The sequence below is a fragment of the Aedes aegypti genome, chromosome 3 (assembly GCF_002204515.2).
Source record: "Aedes aegypti strain LVP_AGWG chromosome 3, AaegL5.0 Primary Assembly, whole genome shotgun sequence".
In the NCBI taxonomy this organism is placed as follows: domain Eukaryota; kingdom Metazoa; phylum Arthropoda; class Insecta; order Diptera; family Culicidae; genus Aedes; species Aedes aegypti.
Window position 1 is genome coordinate 374926532 of NC_035109.1, and position 14172 is coordinate 374940703.

Below are 14172 nucleotides of genomic sequence, written 5' to 3' on the forward strand. Positions count from 1 at the left end.
CTCAATTCGCATGCCATTTAGAAAGAAAGGACTATTCCGCACTTCCATCAAACGTTTGTACATAGCAAATGTGTTTATTTCACCTGAAATTAATTTTATTTAATCGGTTCATCCAAGCAACCGTTACAACACGTTACACACAGAAGTTGAAGCCGTCAGAAATTTTTCAAATGTAAACAAAAACTTTTTTCAAATTGCCGAGCTAAAGGTGTAGAATTTCTTCGGTTTTCTATTGTCAATCGATTGATTAGACTATGGGCAAGTATATTTTACAATCAGTGTCGTGGACTTTGTTGCCAAACGATAAAAAATGCCGGGGGTCCAAAACATATACTTTGAGGGTTCAAAATGTATTGGTGTGTCCAAAATAATGAAAAACAGTGCTTCACAATTCAATTATTTTCGACGTTTTTTTAACCCTACATGACCGTATGGGCATTTTTATCTCGTAGAGGAAGTTTTTCTCTACATTTTGGTATATTCTTTGACTTGGTTACGCTGTGCAATTAATTAATTGGAACAAAAATCTAAAATCACTTCCTAAGGGGGTCCAAAATACGACCGTTACCCTATATCGTGTGGCAGGTACGAAGATACTCTATGCTCTGGGAATCGAGAAAATTTCCTTTACGAAAAGATCCTCGACCAGCGGGATTCGAACCCACGACCCTCAGCATGGTCATGCTGAATAGCTGCGCGTTTTCCGCTACGGCTATCTGGGCCCCTATTATTAATCCAGCCTATTTTCAACTAAAAGGATGATTCTAAACAAATAATCATAGATCATGCTGTGTGCTAGAACTTGGCTGATAAAAGCACTGTGCTGTCTCTCAATCAATGCATACAAGGTATTCGAAAACACTCCCAAATAAATTAAATTCCATAAGCTCTGAGTCTCGTGGGCCTCGTGGCCGAGCGATTAGTGTCGTCAGGCAGTTAAGCGTATCGTGTCATGGGGTGTGGGTTCGATTCCCGCTGCAGCCGATGAAACTTTTCGTCAGGAATGTTTCTCGGCTGTGCCACTGGAGCATGCTTGTCCGTTGTCTAGTGTTAAGTTACAGTATGTGCAGCTAAATGGCTGAAGACGGTGTCCGTGTCTTAAGTGGATATCTATTTTTCGCACCAATAATGTGTGTAATAGGAGACTTGGCTGCATATCTGTGAATAATTTAAGCATTTCTCATATGGAATGAACATTGTGAACACACGCATAATTTAACATAAAGTATTTTATTTTATTTTTATCTATTCACTCATTCAAATAAGTCATCGGCCGCTTAGTCCCTCCGAAAACGATTTCCCCTCGTTTGGAAAACTCATTCCGCGACTGCCGGATCGTCATCTTGGTAGTCTCCGGTAGTTTCATGTAGAATGCGACTGCCAGCAGCACCATCGGTACCCCGAAAGTCAACATCACTCCTCCGTAGTGGTAAGTGCTCGCGAAATCCCACGAAAATACAACACAAGCGATCAGAATCTGCAAAGCATTCTCCACCGTGTTCACAACACCAATCGAAGCCGCCTTCTTCTTCGTGCTGAAAGCCTCCGAGCAATACGCATCTGGAACGAAGGTAACTCCCAATGAAGCGACCACTTCGTACGCCAGCATGATCGCGATTCCGATGTCCCGATTGAATGAATCATTTGCCAGGTAGATGATCCCCAAAATCACCAGAATAAATCCGCTTCCAAACGTCGATGTGACCATGGTCGCCCTGCGTCCAAATCTGTCGATTACGAATAGAATGATCGTTCCCATGGTTATCCTCACCAGGAGAATGATCACCGCAGCCATACTGTACTGTTCCATTCCGAAGAGCTGATCGAGAAGCCGTAGACGAACCAAATTCAAGGCCATGTTGAACGACAGCACCGACGCAACTTTGCAAAGTGACAGCAAAATCAGAGGTCGAAGGTTTCCATCCTTAAAGATGGATCGAGACCCCTGTTCATCCTCTTCCAACATGGTTCTGAACTCGGTAAGATCATTTCGGATCTCCCATGTTTCAGTGGATTCATTCCGTAGCTTCATCATGCTTTTGACAGCTTCGGCATCGCGTCCTCGCTGCAGGAGAAACACAGGCGATTCGTAGGTCAGGAACTGGGACAACAGTCCTCCCAACACAGTGTACACCAAACCAAGTATACCGATCAGTCGATTCGGGTCCATCCAACCGTAGGTTGCTCCGGGACTGACGCAGCCGAAGGTCAAGGCACCAATCATGAGACAGTATCCCACGGCGGAGACGTTCATGCCTCGAAGTTCTTTGATCGAGGTCTCTCCGCCGTGAATCGGGTAGATCAGGTAGGCCATTCCGTGGGCCAGGCCAAGGAGAGTGCGGGCAAAAGCGACCACCACCAGATGATCCGGTTTGACTATGAGCAGGATGCACGAGACGACCGCCAGCACCATGTAGACTTTCTAGGGAGAATACAGAACTGAAGTTAGATGATGAATTTGAGCCGAGACCTTCGAGCCACTCACCGAGAGAGGCTTCTTTTCATAACGGTCGACCAGAAGATAACCCGCCAGGGTGCCAACAATTGCCGCTATGTAGAAGATCATCGATACCGCTAGGACAAGACTATCGGAGTGATCGAACGTCCACGCTTGGTTTTGCAGGTCCATGTTGAAGATGGTGGAACCGACCATCATACCGCTGGTCAGCAGGGTCATGGCGCCTGGAATGATACACATGTAGTCAGTTAAATGGAACTGAAAATTTAAAAGAATAGCATACTAGAGCCCAGAAGGTCGAGTGAAAGTCCCTCAAATCCAGTTTAGACAGTCGCGAAACGGGTTTGCGATACCCGTCTTCTTGCCATTACATCCTCACTGTGACAAAGCCTGCTTCGCAGCTTAGTGTTCTTACGAGCACTTCCACAGTTATTAACTGAGAGCTTTCTTTGCCTTAGTTGCCATTTTTACATTTATATATCGTGTGGCAGGTACGATGATACTCTATGCCCAGGGAAGTCAAGGAAATTTCCGTTACGAAAAGATCCTGGAACGACCGAGAATCGAACCCAGACACCTTCAGCATGGCTCTGCTTAGTAGCCGCAGACTCTAACCACTCGGCTAAGGAAGGCCTGAGGCAAGCTGAGAATCGTGGGTTCTAATACCGCTGGTTGATCAGTTGGCAAAAAAGCTCCAAGTTAATAACTATGGAAGTGCTCATGAGAACACTAAGCTGAAAAGCAGACTTTGTCCCAGTTGGAACGTAATGTCGGAAAGAAGAAGATGAAGAAAAAGAGCTTCTCACAACCTTTGCTTTTTAAATTTTACTTTGAATCTATTTGATGGCAGCCCTGTCGTCCTGCTTAGTCGCGCTTAGTCGAGACGCGCTTAGTTGGCACATCAGTTGAAAATTCAAGCTGTATCATCGACATCAATCGATCAAGCTGTATCAACGCTCTGGAATAGTTTGACGTTATTATACACAGATCTTTTCGAAATCGGGAGCATCTTTATGCCCTGTAGAAAATCAAATGAAATGTCTCTGTATCAACGCCCTGTAGTTATTTGATCTTATTATGTATATCAGGTGCATCTTGACGCTCTGTAGGACATCAATCGAAACTTTCAAATTGTTTCAACGCCCTAGACTAATTTGCGAGATCTGGAGCATCTTTACGCCTTGTAGAAAATCGATCTAAATTTATGAGCTGTATAAACGCCCTGGAGTATTTTGACTTTGCCCTATGTAGATCAGGTTCATCTCAACGCTCTGTAGGACAACAATTGAAAATTCCAAGCTTTATCAACGCTGTGCAGTAATTTGATATTGTTTCACGTACATCAGATGCATTTTAACTCCTTGTATGAAATAAATCGATCCATCTGTGTCGACGCCCTGGAGTAGCTTGACGTTATTCCACATAGATCTTTGCGAGATCTGGAACATCCCAACGCCCTGTAGAAAATCAATCGAAATGTTCATGCTGTATTATCGTAATGGAGTAATTTGACCTTATTCCATGTAAATCTGGTGCATCTTGACGCTCTGTAGGACATCAATTGTAAATTCCTATCTTTATCAACGCCCTAGCTCTATTCTACACAGCTCTTTGCGAGATCTATAGCATCTGAACGCTCTGTAGAAAATAAATGCAATCCTACGTGCTCCAGGGCGTTGGAGTAATTTGAGCTTATTTCCTGTATATCAGATACAACTTAACACCCTGTAGGACATTTATTGTAAACTCTAAGCTGGATCAACGTTCTGGATTAATTTGACATTTTTACATGTAGATCAGGTGCATGTGACCGCCCTTTAGGGCTCAATTTGATAATTCCAAGCTGTATCAACACCCAGTCCACAAAGATCTTGGCGAGATCTGAAGCATCTTTACGCCCTATAGCAAATCAATCGAATTTTTCTTGCTGTATCTAACCCCTACGGTTATTTGACTTTATCCTATGTAGATCATGCGCACCTCATAGCCCTGTATAACATCAATCGAGATTGTCAAGCTGTATCAACGCTCTGGAGTAATATGATTTTGCCTCAAATAGATGAGCTGATTGGCGCGGTAAATGGCTGGGCATGGCGTACCATTGGTACCTCGTGTACCTGCAGGAATAAAATAGACCCCTTTGTGCGGTCCTTAGCCTCTTGCCCAGCAACTCCTATCCCTACCTCCTCGTGGTACTGGCCGGGGTACGAGTAACCTTGGGGAAGATCGGGTAACCAACCCCCGGTGGGAACTTTGGTCGTATGCTGACAGGGAAGGGGGGGTTTGCTTTTGCAAACCTGGAGCGTCTGTACTCCACGTTAGGAGCGGCTCACAACAGCGTCTGTTCCCCATGTCAGGGGCGGCTGATCATCGTCCGAGTGCCAGAGAAGGACTCTAAGCTAAACTGCGCACTATGGCCCTCCGAACATTTAGGAGGAATGGTCCTCCGGAAATCTAGGGGGTTGGTGTCAGGCCCTGCAAGCCAACCGTAAAAACACATCAGCACAGGAACGTCAACGGGAGAATACGGACCGGAACAATCGGCAAAGACCACAGCGACGAAAATGGACTAGCGATTGTAAACTCGGTACGTGGAACTGCAAATCTCTCAACTTCATTGGAAGTACTCGCATACTCTCCGATGTACTGAAGACCCGCGGTTTCGACATCGTAGCGCTGCAGGAGGTGTGCTGGACAGGAGCATTGGTGCGAACGTTTAGAGGTAATCATACCATCTACCAGAGCTGCGGCAACACACGCGAGCTGGGAACAGCTTTCATAGTGATGGGTGATATGCAAAGGCGCGTGATCGGGTGGTGGCCGATCAATGAACGGATGTGCAAGTTAAGAATCAAAGGCCGATTCTTTAACTTCAGCATAATCAACGTGCATAGCCCACACTCCGGAAGCACTGATGATGACAAGGACGCATTTTACGCGCAGCTCGAACGCGAGTACGACCGCTGCCCAAGCCACGACGTCATCATAGGAGATTTGAACGCTCAGGTTGGCCAGGAGGAGGAGTTCAGACCGCCGATTGGAAAGTTCAGCGCCCACCGGCTGACGAACGAGAACGGCCTACGACTGATAGATTTTGCCGCCTCCAAGAACATGGCCATTCGTAGCACCTATTTCCAGCACAGCCTCCCGTATCGGTACACCTGGAGATCACCTCAGCAGACAGAATCGCAAATCGACCACGTTTTGATCGATGGACGGCACTTCTCCGACATAACCGACGTCAGAACCTATCGTGGCGCCAACATTGACTCCGACCACTACCTGGTGATGGTGAAACTGCGCCCAAAACTATCCGTCATCAACAATGTACGGTACCGACGCCCGCCCCGGTACAATCTCGAGCGGCTGAAACAACCGGATGTCGCCAATGCGTACGCGCAGCATCTTGAGGCAGCGTTGCCGGATGAGGGCGAGCTCGATAGGGCCCCTCTTGAGGACTGCTGGAGGACAGTCAAAGCAGCCATTAACGACGCTGCCGAAAGCGTTGTCGGATATGTGGAACGGAGCTCAAGAAACGATTGGTTCGACGAGGAGTGCCAGGAGGTTTTAGAGGAGAAGAATGCAGCGCGGGCTGCAAGGCTGCAGCATGGTACGCGGCAAAACGTGGAACGATACAGACTGAAGCGGAAACAGCAAACCCGCCTATTCCGGGACAAAAAGCGCCGCCTGGAAGAGGTGGAATGCCAAGAGATGGAGTTGCTGTACCGTTCTCAAGAAACGCGGAAGTTCTATCAGAAGCTCAACACATCCCGCAAAGGCTTCGTGCCGCGAGCTGAGATGTGCCGGGATAAGGATGGGAGCATCTTGACGGACGGACGCGAGGTGATCGAAAGGTGGAAGCAGCACTACGATGAACACCTGAATGGCGCAGAGAACACAGGCACAGAAGGTCAGGACAGCGAAGGCGATGGCTACGTCAGCACAGCGGACAGCGGAAATCAACCAGCTCCCACGATGGGGGAAGTTAAGGATGCCATTCAACAGCTCAAGAACAACAAAGCCGCTGGCAAGGATGGTATCGGAGCCGAACTCATCAAGATGGGCCCGGACAGGTTGGCCGCTTGTCTGCATCGGCTGATAGTCAGAATCTGGGAAACGGAACAGCTACCGGAGGAGTGGAAGCAAGGCGTTATATGCCCTATCTACAAAAAGGGCGACAAACTGGAGTGTGAAAATTATCGTGCAATCACCATCCTAAACGCCGCCTATAAAGTGCTATCCCAGATTCTCTTCCGTCGTCTATCACCTATAGCAAACGAGTTCGTGGGAAGTTATCAAGCAGGTTTCATCGACGGCCGCTCGACAACGGACCAGGTCTTTTCCGTGCGGCAAATCCTCCAGAAATGCCGTGAGTACCAGGCCCCTACGCACCATTTGTTCATCGATTTCAAGGCGGCATACGATAGTATCGACCGCATAGAGCTATGGAAAATCATGGACGAGAACAGCTTTCCCGGGAAGCTCACAAGATTGATCAGAGCAACGATGGACGGTGTGCAAAACTGCGTGAAGATCTCGGGCGTACACTCCAGTTCGTTCGAGTCTCGGCGGGGACTACGACAGGGCGACGGACTTTCGTGCCTGTTGTTCAATATTGCGCTTGAAGGTGTCATGCGGAGAGCCGGACTTAACAGTCGAGGCACGATTCTCACGAGATCCGGACAATTTGTTTGCTTCGCGGACGACATGGATATTATTGGGAGAAAATTTGAAACGGTGGCAGATTTGTTCACCCGCCTGAAACGCGAAGCAACAAGAGTCGGGCTAATGGTGAATGCGTCGAAAACAAAGTACATGCTGGTTGGCGGAACTGAGCGCGACAGGACCCGCCTAGGAAGCAGTGTTACGATAGACGGGGATACCTTCGAGGTGGTGGACGAGTTCGTCTACCTCGGATCCTTGTTGACGGCTGACAACAATGTTAGTCGGGAAATACGAAGGCGCATCATCAGCGGAAGTCGTGCCTACTATGGGCTCCAGAAGAAACTGCGTTCAAGAAAGATTCACACCCGCACCAAATGCACGATGTACAAAACGCTCATAAGACCGGTAGTCCTCTATGGGCATGAGGCGTGGACTATGCTCGAGGAGGACTTGCAAGCTCTTGGGGTTTTCGAACGCCGAGTGCTAAGGACGATCTTCGGCGGCGTGCAGGAGAACGGCGTGTGGCGGCGAAGGATGAACCACGAGCTCGCTCAACTCTACGGCGAACCCAGTATCGTGAAGGTAGCTAAAGCTGGAAGGATACGCTGGGCAGGGCATGTTGCAAGAATGCCGGACAACAACCCTGTAAAGATGGTGTTCGCCACGAATCCGGTCGGAACAAGAAGGCGTGGGGCGCAGCGAGCTAGATGGATTGACCAGGTACACCAGGACCTGGAGAGCGTGGGTCACAGTCGAGGATGGAGAGAAGCGGCCATGAACCGAGGGAATTGGCGAAATATTGTTGGCGAGGCTTTATCAAGATAATTGATGTAAAGCCAAATAAGAAGAAGAAGAAGAAGAAGATGAGCTGGATCTAAACGCACCGTTCAATAAATTCATTGCTGTATCAACGCCCTGGAGTAATTTGTCCTTATCCTTTGTCGATTAGGTGCATCTTAACGCCCTGTAGAACTTCAATTGTAAATTACAGGATGTATCAACACATCAAGGAGAAATATAACAGTATTCCATATAAATAGGTGTATTTGAACGTCCTGTAACAAATTAAAATTGGTCCAGAATCAATTAAAATTGGTAAGCTATATCAACGCCCTTGAGTAATTTGACTTTATCTCACCTATATCTTTGCAAGATCTGAAGGATCTAAAAACCCCTTTGGAAAATCAATCGAAATTTTTCATGCTGCTTCAACACACTGAATTTTTTTATCTTGTGTTATGTGAATCAACTGCATTTTAACGCCCTGATTAAGATCAATTGCAAATTCTAATCGGTACATACGACAAATTTGACCTTATCCTATGTAGATAAAGTGCGCCTTGACGCCCTAAATCAATTGAAAATACCAAGCTGTATCGACGCCCTGGAGTAATTTGATCTTAATTCAAGAAGATTAGGTGCATCTTAACGCCCTGAAGGATATCAATTGTAAAATACATGCTTCTAAAACACGTTAGAGTAATCTGACATTGTCTTAACACTCTGTATCATTTGAAAATTTCAAGCTGTATCAAGGCACTGGATTTATGTGACCTTACCCTACATAGATCAGCTGCATATTAACGCCCTTTATGGCATCAATCAAAATTGTTAAGCTTCATTGAAGTCATGAAGTTTGATCATGATCTCATTTAGGTTTGATCATCATCTCATTTAGGTCAGACCTGAGGACATAAGCTGAAAATTCAAAGCAGTGTCAACGTTCTGGAGTAATTTGACTTTATTATATGTAGATCGGCTGCATCTCGTCGCCCTGTAGGGCATCAATTAAATATTTCAAACTTTATCAACGCTCTGAAGTATATTGACCTAATTCCATGTAGATCATATGCATATCAACGCTCTGTATGGTATGAATTAAAATTGTCAAGCTGTATAAATCCCTTGGGGTAAATTTTAGATCAGCTGCATCTTAACGCCCTCTATGACAACAATCGAAATTAACCCGAGCTGTATTAACGCACTGGAGTAATTTGATATTGTCTCAGTAACTCAGAATCATCTCAAGTAACTCTTGAAGTTTGAAGAGATACATGAAATAAATCAGAATAAAATAATGTACCTAATATGTTCTAAAGACAATCAGTTCGTATTCTTGTTCATTTTGGGCCAATAGTTTTCATGTGATAGGGACGAAAATTCATTATCAAGTACGCATCAAGAACGGTATTTGCTGAAATGAGTTTGAAAACATGCTGTAATAAATAATTAAAAAGTCTAAAATCCACTAATAGATCCAACGCCAAACTACTATTATAAACAATAGCATAATATTTTGAAATACAGGGCAATTGTCAATTTTTTTGTACTTTGATATCACTTCAAGAGCGACATTTCAAAAACTAAGCGATATATTTGGGTGCAGTTGGAACCTCTTGTTTAATCCAAAAATAAGGTTCAAACTTTCTAGATGTCCCGCTTTAAGAAACCTTGAGCATTTATTCGTGAACTTAATTTTTCGATTCTATTAATATAAGGGAATTTACGCATTTTCAGCATTCTAAGCCAATGCCGTGATGCATTTGTAATTTTCTCGGACATACGCAGACAAACTAAATGTTTATTACGTTTATGTGATGCTCAATCCTGTCTTGGATCACACAGGCAGGTTTGTTGAAAACTTTTTAGAAACGTTTTTACAATACTTCAAATATCTCATGTAATTGTGACTATTGTCGGCATCCTCGTTTTCTTCAGCAGCCTTTCCCATAAGAACTACAGGTAAATCTGTTCGGCAATTCCACATAAGCCACATTTTGAGGCGTATTTATTTCAATCAATGACATCTCTTGCGAAATTGTTGTTTGTTCGGAAATCTCGTCAGGGGGAAGCAAGCATATTAGTGGATCCCTCTTACGCTAGCCGACAGTTCGAAGAGAAGCTAATTTTTTGATACATTTCAGGTATTTCTTCACGTATCTTTCTTTTCATATATCCTAAAACACAAATCAAACTGAGAAAGAATTTAGTTTTCATATCCAATAATTTTGGTCATTTTAAACTTTATCATCTTGAATTTTATCAGAAAAAAACACCATTAGAGCACCATTCGTTTTTAATTTTGTGGTCACCATCAAGAAGCTAATTACCCGAGCAAAGTTGAATAACAAAATGACAATAAATCTCGTTACCTGGTTATCATCATATGAAAACTGATTTTGTTATGATCTTGGCTGAATTAACAGCCAACATAACAAAATTGAGAACTCAAATTTGTTTGTCAGATAACAAAGTAATAGTAAATTATGTTATCTTTGAGTTCAAGTTGATAACAAAATTTACAGTATTATATTTTTATGAAGTTAGTCATAAATCACGGACAAGTTTTGGAAAGTGAGTGTTTTGGATTATGCTTCAAATAATTTTACACTTATGCTTCAAATAATTTTACAAAACTTTGTATGGCGAAAAGTCAACTTTTTTTATCAACACACATTTTGTTAAAATGTTATTGGAAAGAAGTGTGATAACATATTTTGTTATCAATCTGTTATCAATAATGCCTGTCACGGATACAATTATAACCAATTTTGTTATCATTCGGTTATCATTGATAACAGAATATCAAATTGATAACAGTGATAATGAAGGTTGCTATCATTTTGATATCATCCAGTTATCCGCCTTTGCTCGGGTAAGGGGTCACCCAAAAATGACATTCATCATTTGAGGGAGGGCGATGGTCTACGAAAGTGTGACAGTGCTTTTATTAGGTATTAAAAGGCATGATAGAGGGGGGTGGGGGGTCTAGAAATCCCGAAAAATGATGGACGTCATATTTGAAAATTCCCTGAGAAAAAACGGAGTTAGAACAGCTGCAAAAACTAGGTGAGCAATGGTATAAGCCGTTTGAAATGAACGATTTTCTAAATTTATGGAAACAACATATTTCGTACAACAAAGTAAAAAGTATTAAATCGCTGGTTCTTTCCTCGAGTAAACTGTAAAATGGGATTAAATTTTGGGTAAAAAATCTGGTGGCCGTCTTAATTTTAAGCAAAAGTATGAGTTACTTAGTATGATGATACTCATCATGTTGAAATTAAATAAAAATTGAGTTGAAGCAAATACTCTCCATTTCGAAAAAATGTGTGAATTTTGATCATTTGTCCCTGGTTTTGAAGATATTCCGATGTATCTACACATTTAAAAATAATGAAGATTACAAGTCATGTAAATTTAAGTCTGAAAACATGTAAAATTCAGTTATATGTCATGTAATCACACAGAATCCTGCTGGATTACATGACATATAATTGAAGTTTACATGAGATATCATGTAAATATCCATGATATTCCACGCTCCAATTATGTGCATTATATGTCTCAGAAATTTGCACGTTTCGTTCGAACTGTGTAGAGGGCTCGACATAATCCATATATTTTTTAAATTTATAGGTGTTTCTCCGTTTCACATTTGAATTGGAATAAGCAAGCCTGGGACAAGGTTATATGAAAAATTTAGATTCTCGCTCCAGTCCACTAAAAAATTCTGAACACAGATGTCGATAGGTATTTCTACGATGAACAACATTGCCGAAGACCGCAAAGCAATCCGATGCTTGTGAAGAAAGTTATTAAGCATAAACTATTCAGAAATTTTGCCCGATTTTGTTATTATTGTTATTCCTTTACGGGTTAATCAACGTCGCGTTGCCAATAGGTTTTCATTGAATAGCTTTTTTCACAAGTGTCGTATTGTTTCGCGGTCTTCGGCAATATTCTTCATCGTAAAAATTCCTATCGAGGTCTGTGTTCAGAATTTTTATAGATTTCAATGGGCGACCTCTGGCGATTTTTCTTTGCAAAAGTAAGTTTTCCAATAGTAAATCCCATACAAACTTTGAACGGCTGGCGCTAAAATATAGTTTCTCCTATCGAGCTGAAATTTTGCACAGTTGTTATGGGACCTAAATGTAATCCAAAAAGTGGACTCGAGCGAAAATCTAAATTTTGTCCCACACTAAGAGCATTGAACACAAACTAAACACGTGCAAATGCATATTAGTTCTCATGTGTTTGGAATATATAATAATTTGATACAATTTTCGTGTGAGATTCCCTCATTACCGCCTGGGAGTACAACCGCCCTCTGGGCTATAGCAACGCCCTCTTCAAAAGGGAATGACTAAGAAGCTCAAATTTTACGACGACAGGGCTGTTTGATGGTCTCCACCATCATTTGATTCATTACCAAGTCCATAACAATACTTAACGAATCCTTGTTTTAACTTATCGGCGCCCCAATCATTCTTAATTGCTCAGATGATGATCTTATGAATTTGACGTGCGAAACACTTTTAGGCTGTTATCTCTATCCGTACCGATTAGTCACCATTATGATGGCAGGTCTATTACCGCAAGCAGAGATATCGCATACCAGAAATGGTAGTTCATCACGGAATACTGCGTTCAGGGAAACTATTCTTGCCTAAGTTTATGTATCATAGATTTTGCACTTATATGTCTTTTTTTTTTCATTGCACTACATACCTTTTAGAGCAGAGCCTAATTCTCAACTTCCACTTATTAACTGAGAGTTTTCTTTGCCAATTGATCACATTTGTTTCTGTATATCGTGTGACAAGTACTACGAAACTTTAGCACTATTAGCATAGTCTTGCTGAAAATAGCTGTGCCGTTACCGCTACGACCATTCTGTACCCTCGCAACATCTATCGACAATTATCTCAGGAGTACGCTTCTTCAACTACATTGAGAGGGCTTTTCCAATAGCATTGTACTTTAATTGGGAATCTACACCATCCTTCAGTAATCAATAGCAGGGAGTATTAATATTAAGTATGTAAGGAAGCTTTTACCAACCTGCCGAAAGGGTATTTGATTGCGGCTTGTTCTTCTGCGTCATCTCGATCCATTGTCCGCAGCCCCCCATGTTGACTCGCGCTCGTAATAAACAGTTTCACTTTCTACGACCTTTTTTCCCTCCAACAAAATCAATGAGCAATGAGTAACACTCGAACAGTAAACCCTTCAGCTGTACCACTTGTTGACAAACTGAATCGTAGTTGCTCGGCCGTAGATAAAACCCGGAGCGTCCCCTATCATTAGAGTCACCTTATCTCTCAAATGCCAATATTTCGAAATGAAACGTCCACCCGTACTTACTAATTGAATGCCCCACGCACACTTTGGCGTACAAAGTAAGTTCCCTCAGTCGAATGGTTTATAAACAATTTAAGTCCATTTCACGTAATTTGATGATGAAGAGGAATCCAGAACTTAAGTATTTTGCTTAAAACTAAAAACTTAGAGATTTCAGAATCGAGTCAAACGCAGTTTCAGTAGGAATGTAATCAATTAACTAAAAAGAAGAACATAGACTTACATCCTTTAACAAGCTAACGACCCATTTGTTCGAACGCGCTGCAATCGATTGGCAAACTCGTTATCAATCGCTGATAACGCGAAAATAATGAAACGTCATTGGATCTCGGGTTGACCGGAAGTTGTCGTTCGGTAAGTCAGGAGGATTGTGATCAGAAGATCTCCTGTCTATCATTCAGATCCATGCGCAATAGGTGTATTAGGAAATTTTGTAATCAGGATAATATGTCTTATAGGGTAAATGATGGCTTCGGCACCCTGAGGGTATTTTCGGCAACACTAAATTATCGTCCTTGTTTAAATTTATCTACGCAACAAGAGTTAACTTCAGTGTACTCAACATATTCCTTGAACTATAATCTTCCATGTAATTCACATCTTTCACAAAAATATTATGTAACATGGGTTTTATCATTAAATGAAATAAATGCTTACGAAATTATCGTCATTCGTGAGCTGCCGAATAAAACAACACAAGAACAGCTTACAAAAACTCACCACTTTAAAAGGTCCAATTCTCCGCTCCAATGCCAATTTTTTCACAAAAGCTACACACTAATCACTTAATGCACTATTGAACTTTTGATTTGTATATAAAGCACTCGAAAATACTTAATTTTTATGCTTTAAATCACAAATTAAAATTAATGCACTTTGATTTCCTCGGCAATCACTTTTTA

At 42.5% G+C, this 14172-nt stretch overlaps 1 protein-coding gene across 1 annotated transcript; it reads right to left on the reverse strand.

Annotated features, from left to right (window-relative positions):
* Window positions 1-1211: 1211 nt before the first annotated feature.
* On the reverse strand, window positions 1212-13174 carry LOC5574188 (sugar transporter ERD6-like 1). The gene is made up of 3 exons (XM_001661195.2): window positions 12971-13174; window positions 2486-2682; window positions 1212-2422 (listed from the first exon to the last, which is right to left on the reverse strand). The coding sequence occupies exons 1-3, from the start codon at window positions 13038-13040 to the stop codon at window positions 1250-1252; spliced, it is 1440 nt and encodes a 479-aa protein (XP_001661245.1). The 5' UTR covers window positions 13041-13174; the 3' UTR covers window positions 1212-1249.
* Window positions 13175-14172: the final 998 nt, after the last annotated feature.